Below are 14,482 nucleotides of genomic sequence, written 5' to 3' on the forward strand. Positions count from 1 at the left end.
TTAAGCAGAAATTTCATAGGCAGTGGGTAAGCGAGGGACATTTCAACACACAGCCAAGGACCTTCAAGTTCAGTATTTTGTTTCTCTCCCTTGCCTGCAATTTCTTACACCAATAACCACATCATTTTTTCCTTACAGTTGCTGGTGGTCCTGTGATCACTTAACACAGGTGGCATGTGGCAGGGCTGAGCAGGTCGCTGTTCAAAGGGGGCCTGCCAGGCTTGCTGCATCGCCGTCCCCTGCACCAACGACAGACGGAGCATCTGCCTCGGAGGCCCCGCCGGTGGCACCAGCGACTGCTGACACTAGGGTGTTGGATGCAGAGAGGTAACGACTCTGAGATGATCTCGTAACACAAGGTATTTAATTGAGATAGAAATGCAGTACATGTTGTATTTGCGGCATACTGAAGGATGGACAGTTTTCTAACTAAAGAGTAGAGAAACGCATGACTCCTGTGCAAATATGGATTGAACTAAAAACCAAACCAAAACTACAGTTGAAGTTGACAATGGAATTATACTAAAATCGGTAAATATGCACACATACGCACTTGCATGCACAAAATAATGTAAGGCTAAAAGGTCTGATTTTCACAGTGTTGGGGCAGCGAGGAGTGGCCTTCACGTAAAACTGAAGTGTATCAGCTTATGCCAGGACATTGTAAAGGAGCTTGTTCAAATGATAACTGAGACCCTCACGTCTTTGTAAAGCAAACACATACAATTTTGTGTCTTTAATTTAAAATGAAAGCTGCAGCGTACTGGGCAGAGATCTCCTAATGGAGTATTTCTGCACACAGGAGATTGGCTCCCAAAGTCCAAGAATATCATGGAGGAAAGTACACGAATTCCTATAACTTCTTTTATTTTTAATTCAGAAAGAGTCTCTTTGGCCACTTGTTCCAATTAGATGCTCTTGAATTCTTCAATGCAGAGGAAGGGGAAGAGAAAGAAAAATGCCAGCGCTTGCAGTACTGGAACTGAGCCCTTGGGGTTCAGCTAAGGACAAGAATCCAGAGGCTTGAACACTTACCTGGAGTTTCAGACAAAATTACCCAGACATGGAGCGTCTCATCCTCAGGTGCTGTCCTTGCAGTTCACCTCTTGCAAAAGGGACTGTGCCTTTCCTGACAGCAAAGGGGCTGGGGGCCCCCTGTCTATTTAATAGTTAGGAGACTGCCTCAAACCTCCTCCAACGCTGCAGTCTCAGTAGTGGCAGCAAAAATCCTGACACAGGATCACACACACCGCCTGATTCAACAACACGATTTGACCCTGGAATTCAGGGTTAATGTTCATATTCAGGACCCACCAGTTCCTTAGAAGCAGGAGAGGTCTTCTGCTGTTTCTGCTGTCTTTCCTGGTAGTATGCTATGCTCCATTGCCTAATAAAACTCTCCTTGAAATTATAAAGTTCCTCCTAACATATAATCTAAATGCTCCCTGCTGTTTATTCTATCCCTGCTGACTAATGAGAAGACCCAATATCTCATCTTATTAAAAGATCTTTTCTTGTACTTGCAGACAGTTTCAGCAATTTTCCCAGACTGAGCAAACTAATTTTTCTTAGCTCCCCTCATAGGCATTACCTTGCATTGCTGCTGCTTGTCTGTGCATCTTTTCCCCTTCTCTTGGTTCCCTTTAAAAGTACAGTGCTGTGCAATGAGAGCACATTTTGATGTAGATCACTCAGGTTTTTTTGCCCAGTCCATGCTGTCCTTTTCAATATGCATCTTATTTACATTACCGTCATGTTGCTGGCCTCCATTACAGAAAGAAATAAAAAAAAAAAGGCAGATTGTATTGTAGACATCCACGAAACAGCCTTCCATGCTGGGAAGCCAGCAGCACCACTTGCGCTTTTACATATCCAAAGTTAGCTCTTTCTCTGCTTCCTCCTTCTCGCCCCAGGCGGTGCCACCAGGCTGCGGCGGTGGGATGACACACACGGACTGCGATCGGTTCTGCTTCACGGCCTGAACCTTTTCTGCATTCCCAACTGCGAGAAGAGAAAAACACAGGCTGGTATGAGAGATGTTCTCCTTTGTGGGTCAGCAGTAATGAAGCAATAGCAAGAGCTATTGAGATGACCACTGGCTCATTGGGGATGAGCTATTCCACTGCAAGGATCACTTTTCAGTTTTAAAACAGAAGAGAAAGATCAGTGCCTGGATGGAGAAAAAAAAAAAACAAAGGCGATTTCAGCCCCACTTTGTACTTTGAAGTATGTAACTTGTCTGGTTCAATATTACCATTCTTTTGTCAGTGCCCACCAGCCACTTTGCAGAACAACAAGTCACGTCAGTGACCACCTTAAAGCAGCTTCTCAGAAAGCAGCGGCACCACCCAGGTGTCCTGGCGGAGCACCTGCAACTCCAGGAGGCCACAGGAGAGACTGCCTGGGTGCACGCAGTCACGACGGATGGGCTGCAGCCCCTTCACCCCATGCCCACGTATGTCGGGGCCGCTGTGCTCACGTTTTCCCTGCAGCACAGCCTTGACAAGAAGGAATGTAAAAAGAAAAAAGAAAAAAAACACCCAGAAATGCTGCTTTCTGTCACTTTGCTGTGGCTACACTCATGTTCTTCTTCAGGAACAACGCAGTTTAAACATTTATAATAAACTGTGGATTAAAATAGCTGCATCCACAGCAGACGTCCAAGCTACGAACATACGAACACCACAGAATCCCTTTTACCTGCTCTTGTAAGATGCCTTTCTACAGATAAAGTGCCAGCTATTCTACAGCTCTCTTCTTAGTAAGTTTTTAGTTAGTTTTTAAAAGAAAACTGCAAAGAAAGAAAACATCAGATTTGGAAGGACACAAAAAAAGTGAAAGGAAACAAAAATACTTTCTCACTTAAATATTTTTCCAGAATACACATAATAAAGAAATACTCTGGATGCTAATGCTAGATCTAGGCCCTTAATCCAACTCAGCCTGTATTTGGAGGCAATATTACTTGCAGGATCAACATTGAACCTTTTCAATCATCACTTTTACAGATGCAATTGTGCTAAAAGGCATTTGCCAAGTACTGTAAAAACTCAGTGCTCGGTTTCCTACGTGCTGCATCTCCAGTATGGCTGGAGACCGAACAACTCTTCGTGGTTCCGAGCTAAAACGAAACCATCCTCTGCATTTTGAAAGATGCATTTTACAGTTTTGACCAGCTAAACTTTGCACGATGCTTCATTGGTATTAAACAATTTTTTTAAGTGTGAAAACTAAACTTTTAATCGTCTAAAAACTGAGCTTGTGCTTATGAAAACACCTAAGGTTTTAAGCCACGGTAACAGATATTCTAAACAAACAGTGCTGGTAATGGTGCACTTCAATAATAGCCAAAAAACAACCAAACAAAAAAATCTTAATTTTTGGAAGGCATTTCTGCACGAACTTCATGTTTCGGAATATCGTTCATTTTTATAAGGTTTTAGTTTATGAGTTAGCTTCACCACAGGTAGAACGATCTGCAATTACTGTCAAACACCTCAGTGCTTGGTAGGATACACAGAATGGTACCAGTGTCAAATGCATTCCTCGCTGGACGTGGGAGACAACGCATCTCCGTGCATATTCACGCGGCCCCTTGCAGCACACAAGTAGCAAGGAGGCCAAACATCTGGCCAGGGATTCACATCTCACTGCTGTCATCGCCAGCATCGCTGCCAGGAGCCCCTTTGCTGCCAGCAGCGCATCCCAGTACGCGATGCGTCTCCTCTGCTCCACACACCAGCAGTGGGGCGAGATGGGCTGCCCCCAGCGAGTATCCGCTCCTCTCCCGGGCTGGACAGCACGCCACGTGCCTGCCTGGAGGGCTGGGTGTTGTGCCTGGGCTGCTTTTGCAAATCCCAGCCGCGCAAGCAATGTGGCACCGACCTCCCGTGCATCCTCCCCACCACCTGCTCGAATGTCCGTCCCCCCCGTGGTGGGGAAGGGGGGCTTCGTGCCCTCCAGGCCCCCCCAGCTTACCGGTGAGGGAGCGGCACAGCCTGGGCTGCACGTCGGGGCTGCCCTGCGCCGGGGAGGAGTCCTCCTTCTGTGATTAAGGAAGAAAAGTACTTTAATGCATTTATGAAGATTGCTAGCAAGTCTGTTAATGACACTCATGCTTCATAAACAAGCCATTTGCAATCCCCAAGGACTCCGTTTCCATTTGTTTTCCTTTTGCTAAGAAAAACAAAAAGAACTATTTCTAAAAATAGACTGAATGCATGGCAGGCATGGCTGAGGGGAAATATTTACAGACACCGATGTGGTTCAGGTTGGTGGGAGAGGCCTGAGCTCTCCGGGAGCATGATGCAGCGGCTGCCATCAGAAAAAAGCCGACCTGGGGCGAGGGGGCTGCAGGCAATGACTGGGAATTGGAGCCCGTGGCCAGGGCAGGGACATTTCCCACCCTGGCTGCAGAGCCAGGAGGCAGGTAGCGAGCTTGCCGATCCCCACCCTTCCGAAAAAATCAGGTAGCACGACGCTGCCCAAATTCAGCCCTCCTCTAAACTGGGAGTAAGTCTCTTACGCAGCTGTGATTTGGCACCCAGGTCCAGAAACCCAGACTGCCAAATAACTCTGGACACCTCCCAACCTGATTTTCTGTTTTGTTTCCTTTTGCTTTCCTCCCTCCCTTAACGAGGGACCCGATGCCCTCCATCCATTGTGTGCAGTTTTATTGACCATTTTAATAACAATGCCTCCCAGGCTCCGCAGCAGCAGCCCGGCTCCCTGGAAAGCCATTCCCAGGGGCATTTAATGCTTCTCAGAGCATGCTCCATGAAAGGGCTCCAACATAATTACCAAAGGCAGTATGTCATTTACGCACACGGCTTACGGGCAGCTCCAAATAAGCTCTTTCTGGGGGAGTGCACTTGCGTTTTGGCAGAAGAAAAGAGAGCGAAGTTGCCTGGCTACAGGTGCAAGGATTTTCTGGGTCCTCCATGGTAAATAAAAGCTATCCTGGGTCTCAGAAACCACAGTGCCAGGGTACTTTGCGTTGGATCCTTGCCTAAAACAAGGCAAGCCCAAAATACACACAGTGTTTAGAGCCAACATGATGCACAGCCACAGGAAGCAGTAGCCTTCAGGAGGAATTTTGTCCTTAGGCGGAGGAAGGTGAACTTTCTGCTGGAAATAGATAGTCTTGGAGTTAATCCTCTGGGCTGCGATTCAGATCTTAAGTCACCTCTTAGCCTTGCCAAGATTTTTGTGCCTGGTGTAAACCATCTGATCTGCGCCCGTGGCTCAGGAGGGATAGGGGCTGTCTGTCTCTGCCTTCTTTTCCCTGCCTTACCTATTATTCCCTCAGCAAACCCTCCTGGGCAGGGGTTCCTAACACAGCCCGGGGCCGCCCCGCACGGCTGTGTAACCACAAGGCAGATGCCTACAGCACAGCAGCCACCCAGGCTACAGACAGAGAGGATTTGTGCTGGCTGCAGCCAGCACTGATGCTGGGGAGCCCTCCAAAACTGGGCACGAGGCAGGATGGATGTCTCCTCTCCTCTGGTTCCTCCACGGTCTGGCAGAGCCACGGGCCTATGGAAGGATTCACTTCCATACGCACCTTATTTTTGTGATGACTGATACAGGAGGAAGACAAACCAGGATCTAATAAACTATGAGATTAATCTAATTGAGCTACAACAGCTTCATAATTTAATAGCAAAAGACCAATCAACTCCACTAAAAGAGGAAAAGCCCTACATGCTGACAGCCACCGAGCAGGAAAAGCAGCGTTTCCATTGAGCCAAAGGCATTTTTTAATTATTCACTCTGCTCGTGACATGTAACTGACTGAACGCATCGCAAAAGCTTTTTATTTCGTGTAAGCTGGAAAGGAAAGACGGCTCACACGTTTCACCAGCACTGGAGGCTTCCAGTGGCCCTTTGCTTGAAGTTTGGTTCCTGATTTGCAGGTCGGTTTGCAAACACAGTTGTAATGCTCCCATCTTGTGGTCAAATGCAGAACAGGAAAATGCATGGTGTGAGGGTGGGTATTTTTTCTTGCTGACTCAAAGCCTGTAAGGCCAAATCCTTCCCTCTGGGATTACAAAAGATGGAGCGTGAGACAATTAGAGCCTCTCAAACACTAAGCACCTAGATTTTGCACTCACAGCTGTTTTAAACAGGGAAGTGCCACTTGCTCATCAGCTTGGCATGGAACGCTAAATCTGAGTGGCTTAATTTTTTTCCCAATATAAAATGTAAAGTACTTAGCTGCTTTTAATGGGCTAAAATCTGCTTGTTATCATAGTGTTCCCTCCTCCTGCTGGCGAAATCCAGTGTGGCAATCTCTTCTCCTGCAGTGGGAAGCATGGGCATTCGCACACCTCTACACTTTGTGTTGATATTCTGAGGCTCAGAATATATTTTCCCTTAACTTTGGGGGACAGTCTTAATTCTACCACTTGCAAATTGCCACGGGGAGCAGCCAGTGAAAGGCCAGCGCTAAGCATCCAGAGAAACAGGACAAAGCTTTCCCAGAGGTGCTGGATGTCCCACCAAATGCACTGCGTTACTGCTGGGAGCAGCAGGCAGCAGGATTGCAGGAGCACAAGGGTTAACAATCAAATGTCCTTAAAGAATGAAACGTGCTCAAAATCAGCACGAGTTTGATGTTGTTCTTTTGAAGTTTAATTATACCAAATGTTCTACAGGAACATGCCATGTTCTTCCCTATCTATTTTGAATTGTAAGTACCAATCAGCATGTAAATGATCAAATTAAATCTTTTAAGTTGTTTGCAAGAGCCGGAACACCTTTCTGTGAATGAAGGGCTGAGAAGCAGCAGCACTTGGTGCAGTACAGCAGCTCTCGGTGGGCTCCTCAGTGACTGGCATTTGAACAAAGAAATCAGAATGGAATAAAGCCTGCGGCAGCCCCGAGTTCCTGTGCTGTCGTGGAAAATTACTATCTAAATAAAGAAAGATAAAGTACCTCTTTTTAAAAGGTCATTCTGCTCTCCTTAGTGATGGAGTCCCAGAGAAGTCAGTGAAATCTAGGGATGGCCCAGCAGCTACTGCTGCTGATTTGGGGGGCTGGGGGCAAGTTACAGGGGGCTTAAGTGTGCTTCCTCCAGAGTAAGAGTTGCAGAGGGATGGAGTGACCCAGAATGACTGAGCCCGCCCCTTGTGTGCCGTTCCTGGACCATTCTGTCTTTCCACAGGGAAATCCTTGCCCAGTTTCTTTCGCCGATTTCCAGAGAAACCAGCAGAGAAACCATGGGCAGCCCTCACCACTCACAGACATTGCATTTACCTCGTTTCTCCTCGCATTCAGAACATGAACTGACAGGGAGCTGTGCCAGTGAATTTGGACCGCAAATGGTTCTCCCAGGAATCCGGCATGCCACACTTCCTTCTATTTTACTTTCTTCAAATCTACCCAGAACCATAGCTGCTTTTAAAAACAAAAACCTCACCTCCAAAATAAATAAAAAAGCTCACAATAACGCTTCTGTCCTTTCAAAAGGGTTGTGGGAGGAATAAAATCACCAAAGAGTTTCAAATGTTTGTAGAACATCTGGACCTCTGACAACGGGTGCTCCGAACTGGAATTGGGTATGTTCTTTTTTCGCTACTCACAGGAATGCAATTTAGGATTGAGATAAACTTTTTGGTATTTTTTAAAGACGGGATTTTTCTTTGAAAGGAAATACTTCCAGCAAGAAAGAGCACTCTTCCTAGCGCTTGTGATACCTGCTATCACTGGGGAGAACAGCCCGTGCATCGCCCCACAGCCACGGGTGTCCCTGCTCTCTCTTACCTCCCTCCTGGAGCTGGCCCCGTCGCTTCCAGCCGTGTCCGCCCGCAGGCTCCTGCGCTGCAGGATCAGGATCTCCTTGGCCTGCTCCGTGGGCTCCGTCTCTCCAGGCAGCCTGTGCCTGCTGTACGCCGGGCCCTGCAGCGCACCAGAGACCGCCCGTGAGCACGGGATGCCTCGAAGCAGCACCCAGTGCTATGGCCAGAGGCTGGCTGTGCGAGGGGACACCCTGCCACCCTGCCCCAAAGCCCAAGGGATCATTGAACGACAAGGCTGAGATGCCTTTTTGTTAGTCCTTGTGAACACCAGCCTAGAGCAACAGCTCTGGTCAAGGCGACTTCAGCCAGAGTTGCCTCAGTGCCTCTGCCCATGCTTCACATCAGCCCCACCTTCATATATAAATCATGCAATAGCATCAACGGGAACAAGAAATCCTACTCCAACACCCATAAGCCTACTACAGTGTGTAAAGTCTCCCATCAGCATCAGAGGGAGGTGGGATAATTCTGTTCCTGTGAGGGGTTAGCTGGATTTGGGCAGGAAAAAGTGCAAACAGCGGGTGGGTCTTCATCTTTCATAGAATCATAGAATCATTAAGGTTGGAAAGACCTTTAAGATCATCTATTTCAACTTACCCCCAGTATTGCCCACTAAACCATGTCCCTAAGTACCACATCTACCCTTTCCTTAAACACCCCTCCTCCGGGGGACTCCCGGCCTGTAGGGAGCCAGGAGCTGTTGAAGCAGCTGGATCTGCTAACCTGCTGCCTGAAGATCCCTGTGCTCCTCCTTTCGTGCTTCTGGTGCTGGGTACTGATGCCTAAAATACTTCATGAAATTATAGGCTGACTGGGTGAACCTTTCAAGAGCTGTCATGCTGCAAACAGAAATGTGCCACTGACTTGGAAACTGGATCTGGCTTCATACAGCCAACTATTCTCTGCTCACAAAGACACATCATTAGTAATTATGTAAATATTCATAACATCTGCTCAGGCTGTTAGGATAACTGAGATAACTTTTGTTATTGGACATCTAAAATACAGATGGAAGGAAGAGTTATACCGTTCTCCTTATTCGGTACAGGTTCCTTGCCAATATCTCCTGTATATTTTCCAGGACATCCGGATTCAGGGTATCCTCCGACTTTTTGTCTGTTATGACAGTCCTGTCGCTGTTGCTGCAAAGAAACCCAGAGCACCTTATTTCAGAAGATGCACAGCGGTGCAGCCCCAAAGCCCAGCTCTCACAGCAGCTCTGTCAGAGCCCGCCACCAGCGGCGCAGGCAGACGCGGGCCCATTGCATTCATCAAGGCCAGGACATTGCTCATCCTCTGGACCATTTGGAATATCGACCCCTCCCGAGAAAAAAAAAAAATAAGATTTCTTCTTTGGAGAAACCTCGATAATTCTCAGTCATGATTCTTTCCCTGAGAGCCAGCATACGGCAGGAGGAGGATAAATCCTGCCTGCTGGCTTTCCCAAGCAGGGGCACAGCCTTACTATAAACTTTGTGACTCGTGCAGCTGGCCAGGGAGCACTTACAGCAAGGACGGGTGAGACGGTGCGTGACCCAGCTGCCCGGCTTCTGCCAGCTCGATGGCATGCTTCCGCTCCAGCTTTTCGTAGAGAAGCACGATACTTGATTTTGGCTGGTCATATTCTCGAAGCAGGATCTTCTGCAGGTATTTGCTGTTGAGATACTCTAACCTGTTTGAGGACAGTGCAAGACACTCTTAGCCTCGTCCCCCCTACTCCCCAGAACTGCTATGCTTTTGAGCATGCCAGCACGCTCATAGTCCCTGATTGCCCCATATTCTATTATAATTCATTACCTGCTTTCCAGAAACCAATGGCCCAAGAGGCCAGGCCCTATTTATTTCTGTACACGAGCTAAGATATTAAAACATCTTCAAATACAGGAAGAACTCCCCAAAGTGCCAAATTTATTATGAAGGCTAGTAAGTGCTGTAAGTACACGCGGTGGCCCCAAGGGATACAGCAGGACTTAGTGATTTAAACACTTCCAGATTCCCTCTTGAGCTGTTTCCTCTCACTTTCTGCTCAAATGCAGCATGAGGTTTGGAAAAGACCTAGCTGTTATCAAACATGGTCTGGCTGCTGTCAGCTGCGCACAAACCTATGTGCAAGGAGCCAGTACGCTCAGCAGCAGCAGCGCTTCCCATACCCTCTAGTGGCACTTCCAAGCACTGGCACTTCCAAGAAAATACCTGTCAGCTGCCTTGATCTGAACCCGTATCATGAAGTTAGCTGCATCTGTGTCTGCACAGCCAAGGAATTTAAGCAGGTAGATTGTTATTAGCATGTTTTAAGCTATTCATATTTTTAAAAATAATAATTTCTCCTATGTGGACAATCTACCAGAACTCAATGAAAACTGCTACAGAAAGCAGTAGAGATGGTCTGTAATTTGTCAGCCCACAACAAGCAGCTGCCCCTCCGAGTGCTGCAAGCTCCTACCCGTGCTGCTAAGTGCACAGGCACTGGGCAGACAGGAGTCTTTTCAGGGCAAAGAACAACATGTAACCTGCAAGCAAGGGGAGAGGCATTGCTCTGCTCAGCACTGGTGCCCTGACAGCCCGCTCTCACCTTGCTGCAGATGGAAAAGCTGCCCCCTTCCATCTGCGTTGTGCCATGAGGATGAACGAGGCTCAGCTGCCCACAGCGCAAACTTACAGAATAGGAACCAGACTCATTTTTTTCTACACATGTACACAGTTGTATTTTGGCAAATCCTTACTTGTCTTTCCAGTAATACTGTCCCCAGTGTCCAGATATATCTTCTATGCCAGCCAGCAAATGATCCAGGAACTAAACAGAAGAGAGGATTTTGCTATACACTGGTTGCATGTATTGCATACGTGATGAACTCAGTCAGCAAACATCAAAAGCCAGCAGACAAAACGGGGGACGGTTTCAGCTAGGTACACAGCTCTGGTAAACAAGAAGAGGGGCTGTTGGCTCAATTCCCCTTTCAGCCCTACACGTGTATCCCTTGGTTCTGGAGTACAATGAGTAATTTGGCTGCTTTCTTTCAGGCCTGTGCAAGCAAAGACTAATCGCTGAGGGACATGGATCTGTTCTTTATGATACATACAGGTTGGCTAATGGCTGGCATGTCCCGCCTATTGGGCCTTGATAAGCAGGAGATGTTCATGCCGCATGCTTTGAGGACAATTTGTCTCAGGAGAACAGTGTCTTCAGGATATCGACGTAGATAATACACAAATGAATGCTCCACTTGAATAACAAACACTGCCTTCTCCAAGCACTTCCCACTGAATAAAATCATTGACCACATTGTGCCTTACACAAAAACATTATTATTATTTTTTTAATTATATTAAAAACCCCAGGCACGTTGATTTTTCACCTTGAAGTGAAATCTCCATAACTTCTCGAATTGTCCTCCCTCCTACTGGCATCTGTAACCTGGGAGAGTTCGCCACTACTCAACACCCCTTCACTTGGGTACCAAGGCTCCCAGAGCTTCCTTTGCCTCTAATTCTAAGAAATCAATTTTTTTGTGGGGTCAGAGGCAGAACAGTTCTCTTGTCTGCTGTGGCAGAGTGCTGCATAGGTTTACAGCCCTCGCTATCAGTGTCTGTACGGTCAGAGGAGTGATGGACAAATCCCCCACCCACCAGGGCTCCTGCCAGCGCGGGATGATACCTCCCGGGCAGGCTGGTGGGAAGGGCCCCTGAGTGTCTGGGCTGAGAAATTCGAGGACAAAAGCTGCTTCTGGCTCCCTGCATGCCTGCTTTCCAACTATCGGCATTGTTACCTTGTCTACTTAGCTTAATTGGTACATAGCCATTTTCTGCTCACATTTCCTAATAAACACATTTTCAGAGATGATTTACTATTCAGTCACTAACAAAAGAAGAAAGTATTCTCTGTTCATTATAGGAAAAGCCTCTTCAGCCTATTGAACTGTTCTGTTCACCTCAGACAAAGCCCTGTAATACAACCTAATTGTGATGATGCCAAACATTTTGTAAATGTCCTCAGACCTAATATCTTTACTTCTAGATACCCAAAAAGGAATACAAAAATATTCCTAAAGGAGACATGCTTATGGAAGTGTGACTGGGCACAAACAACTGGATTCAGAAGACCTCTGTAACTAGAAAGGCCAACGCTTGGGTGGCAAGAGCAAGGTGAACCGAACTGCACCTTTAGGCTCCGGTGACTTCAGATCTCAGCCCTGAAAGCACCCAAGTCTCATTTTACTTCTTTCCCCTTTTCTGAACAAGGTTAGAGCACAAAGTTTTGGGCAAGTGATCATCTTTTTCTGTCAAGTTTGTGCATCACCTAGTGCAATGCCTGACCGAGTCAGTCAGTGCTTGCTATTCCAATGCAAATAATAACCCATGGCTAGAAAGCTGCATAGGACTTCAAACCTGGAAAGGGACTGACCTGCAGAGGATTCAGGTAAAATCAACAGGAGCGCGCAGAGCTGTAGACTCCCAGGAGCTGCATTTCAGAAGGACCACGTGCTGTCAGCAAAGCATGCAGGAAAGCCCTAGCCGTGTGCTGACGGACGCCCCACTTACCCGGATATGGATCTGCTCTCCCACCGTGGGAGCACTCTCTCTTTTCCTCTTGACGTGCAACAGGTCAACGAGAGGGCGGATGGTCATCCCCTGCAGCACAACCACAAAACCAAAAATCAGGCCGTCTTCACACCAAGTGTTCTGGCAGTGCTTGCTCTGCCTCTTTTGGAGCCAATTCATAAGCATGGACGTGAGCCACAGCTACCCCAGCCACTGCAGCAGCAGTAACTTGGTAGTCAGACCAAGGCCTGCTGTTCAAGCTAGCACCTCTCCTCTGCTCCGCTTTATGGGCAGGATAGTATCTGTGATGCTTTGACAACACTGAAAACTCTTACCTAACTTCAAGCCACACATCTGGCTTGCTTGCAGAGAGCTCTGGCAGTAGCTCATCAACGGGAACTCGTGTGCAGGCTTTGGGCTGGGGTAGGCAGAGAGGGGAAGCGCTCCCCGCTCCTCATCTGGCATCTCAGACACAAAAACTCGACCAATAATTTCAAGGTCAAGCCAGCAGCTCGCTATTGCTGCAGCCTTCCAGATGGAAAGCGGCTTGAAATGCTCACGGTTCAACCGCCAAAAACTGTGATAGCCATGGGTACCTCACAGCGCACGGCCTCCGCCAGCGTTTGCCCAGCCCGGAGGGGTGATGTCTGCTAACTTTCTGAGCATTACGTGTCACAGATCGTTACTCCAATGATCTTTGATTGTCAGCCAGTGGCTAAGTCTACTAATCAAAGTATCCACCTGGTGGGAAGGGTCAAGGGAAGAGTTTTAATGTCCTTTCAGCCTCGTGAGAGAACTTCTAAAATGCTGCTGTGATGCATTTCTTCGTCTGGCTTCCATACGAAATTACTTTTCTAGGACATGTTTACAGCAAAAATGATGGAGTGGTTGATGTTTATGACTTCTGAATGTCACAAATGTTGGCACGGAGGAGAGTTGAACACATTTTTAATTGCAAAAACAATTAATGTGTCATTTTAATAGCTAATAGCAATAAAAAATGCATAATTATTCAGAGTAAATAACATAAAACTCACAAATTCAGAAACAAAAGATATTAAAAAAATTAAGTAGAGACTATGCAGTTTGGTCTCTTGTCTTCCGTGGATAATTAGCTGCATTTGCATTCGTCTTAAAGTAGCATTTCAGAGATTTATGCCCAGGACTCCCAGATTCAGAAACACCTACACACCTGCATTCCTTTGGCCCTTCCTCGCCTTGGCAGAATTACAGGAATCCCGCATGTCGCTGCAGGCCACCAGACCATGACATGCCTGCAGGTCCCCTGTGACCTCCTCCACCCACCAGGGGTAATTCGCCCGGAGTGCATCCCACGATGCTGACAGCTCTATCACAGCTCACACAAAGTTTTTCTACCAACAGTGAGGCAGCAGCTAATGGGTAAGCACAGTCAGCAAACAAAACAACAAAAAAAAAAAAGAAAAAAGACTTCCCAATTATCATATTTGCTAACAATTTCACCAAAGGGGTCAGAGGCCAATAGGCTGAGAGAATGAACTTTAAATGGAGAACACGGTATTTAATCTTTAAACTGCACTGAAAGGCAGAACAACGAGGGCCTCCTGTGACATTCCAGACGAGGCCACAGCTCCTAGGAGGACTTTCGGGTCCATGTGGCGCACATCCAGGCCTGCCTGGAAGCACTGAGGACCTGACACCTGCTCGGTCAGCCTTCCCAAAATCATTAACCAGGCCTGTGGTGGGAAGAACCTTATGCAACTGAGTTAAGCCAAAATAGCCATGTTTCCTGGGCCATATAAAGCACCGACAGATCCATGTATGGACAAGCCCAACCGCTGGTTGTTGGTCTGCACAGCACGAGGCTTTTCAGCCAGCCTGGTCAGCATTTCCAAGAAAACGAAGTGGCTTCCGAAGCTGCAGGACTCATTTATAAATCCGACTTTCTGGAGGTTCCCCTTAATACCTGCATCTGTTGTTTTAGCTTCTGTTTTCTATGCTGGGCTACAACAGTATCTTTCTGGCTCAGCTTTTGAGCAAGTTCACTCCCTCCCCCGTTATTCTTGTGGTGGCCTCTCAGAGGCCCAACACGGCAGGTACCTGGAGCCCACGCCGAGCCTGCCTTTGCAGGGGCTGTGCCCCCGCTGAATGGCTGTGGGTCAAGG

The 14,482-nt window shown here is 47.4% G+C and overlaps 1 protein-coding gene across 3 annotated transcripts in view; it reads right to left on the reverse strand.

Annotated features, from left to right (window-relative positions):
- Positions 1-349: 349 nt before the first annotated feature.
- LOC310880936 (sodium/hydrogen exchanger 2-like) overlaps positions 350-14,482 on the reverse strand; it is a 36,629-nt gene continuing 22,496 nt past the window's right edge. For 2 of the 3 annotated variants that reach the window (XM_083797487.1, XM_083797488.1), the window contains 6 exons: positions 12,339-12,428; positions 10,523-10,593; positions 9,307-9,471; positions 8,827-8,941; positions 7,765-7,899; positions 3,182-4,045 (listed from right to left, as the gene is read on the reverse strand). In XM_083797487.1, coding sequence (XP_083653613.1) covers positions 3,641-4,045; positions 7,765-7,899; positions 8,827-8,941; positions 9,307-9,471; positions 10,523-10,593; positions 12,339-12,428 — 981 coding nt within the window. In that variant the 3' untranslated portion in view covers positions 3,182-3,640. Of the gene's footprint in view, positions 2,002-3,181; positions 4,046-7,764; positions 7,900-8,826; positions 8,942-9,306; positions 9,472-10,522; positions 10,594-12,338; positions 12,429-14,482 lie in introns of those variants that run through there. The other variant, XM_083797489.1, reaches the window with a different exon arrangement.

This window comes from Anser anser, assembly GCF_964211835.1.
Source record: "Anser anser genome assembly, chromosome: 13".
NCBI lineage: Eukaryota > Metazoa > Chordata > Aves > Anseriformes > Anatidae > Anser > Anser anser.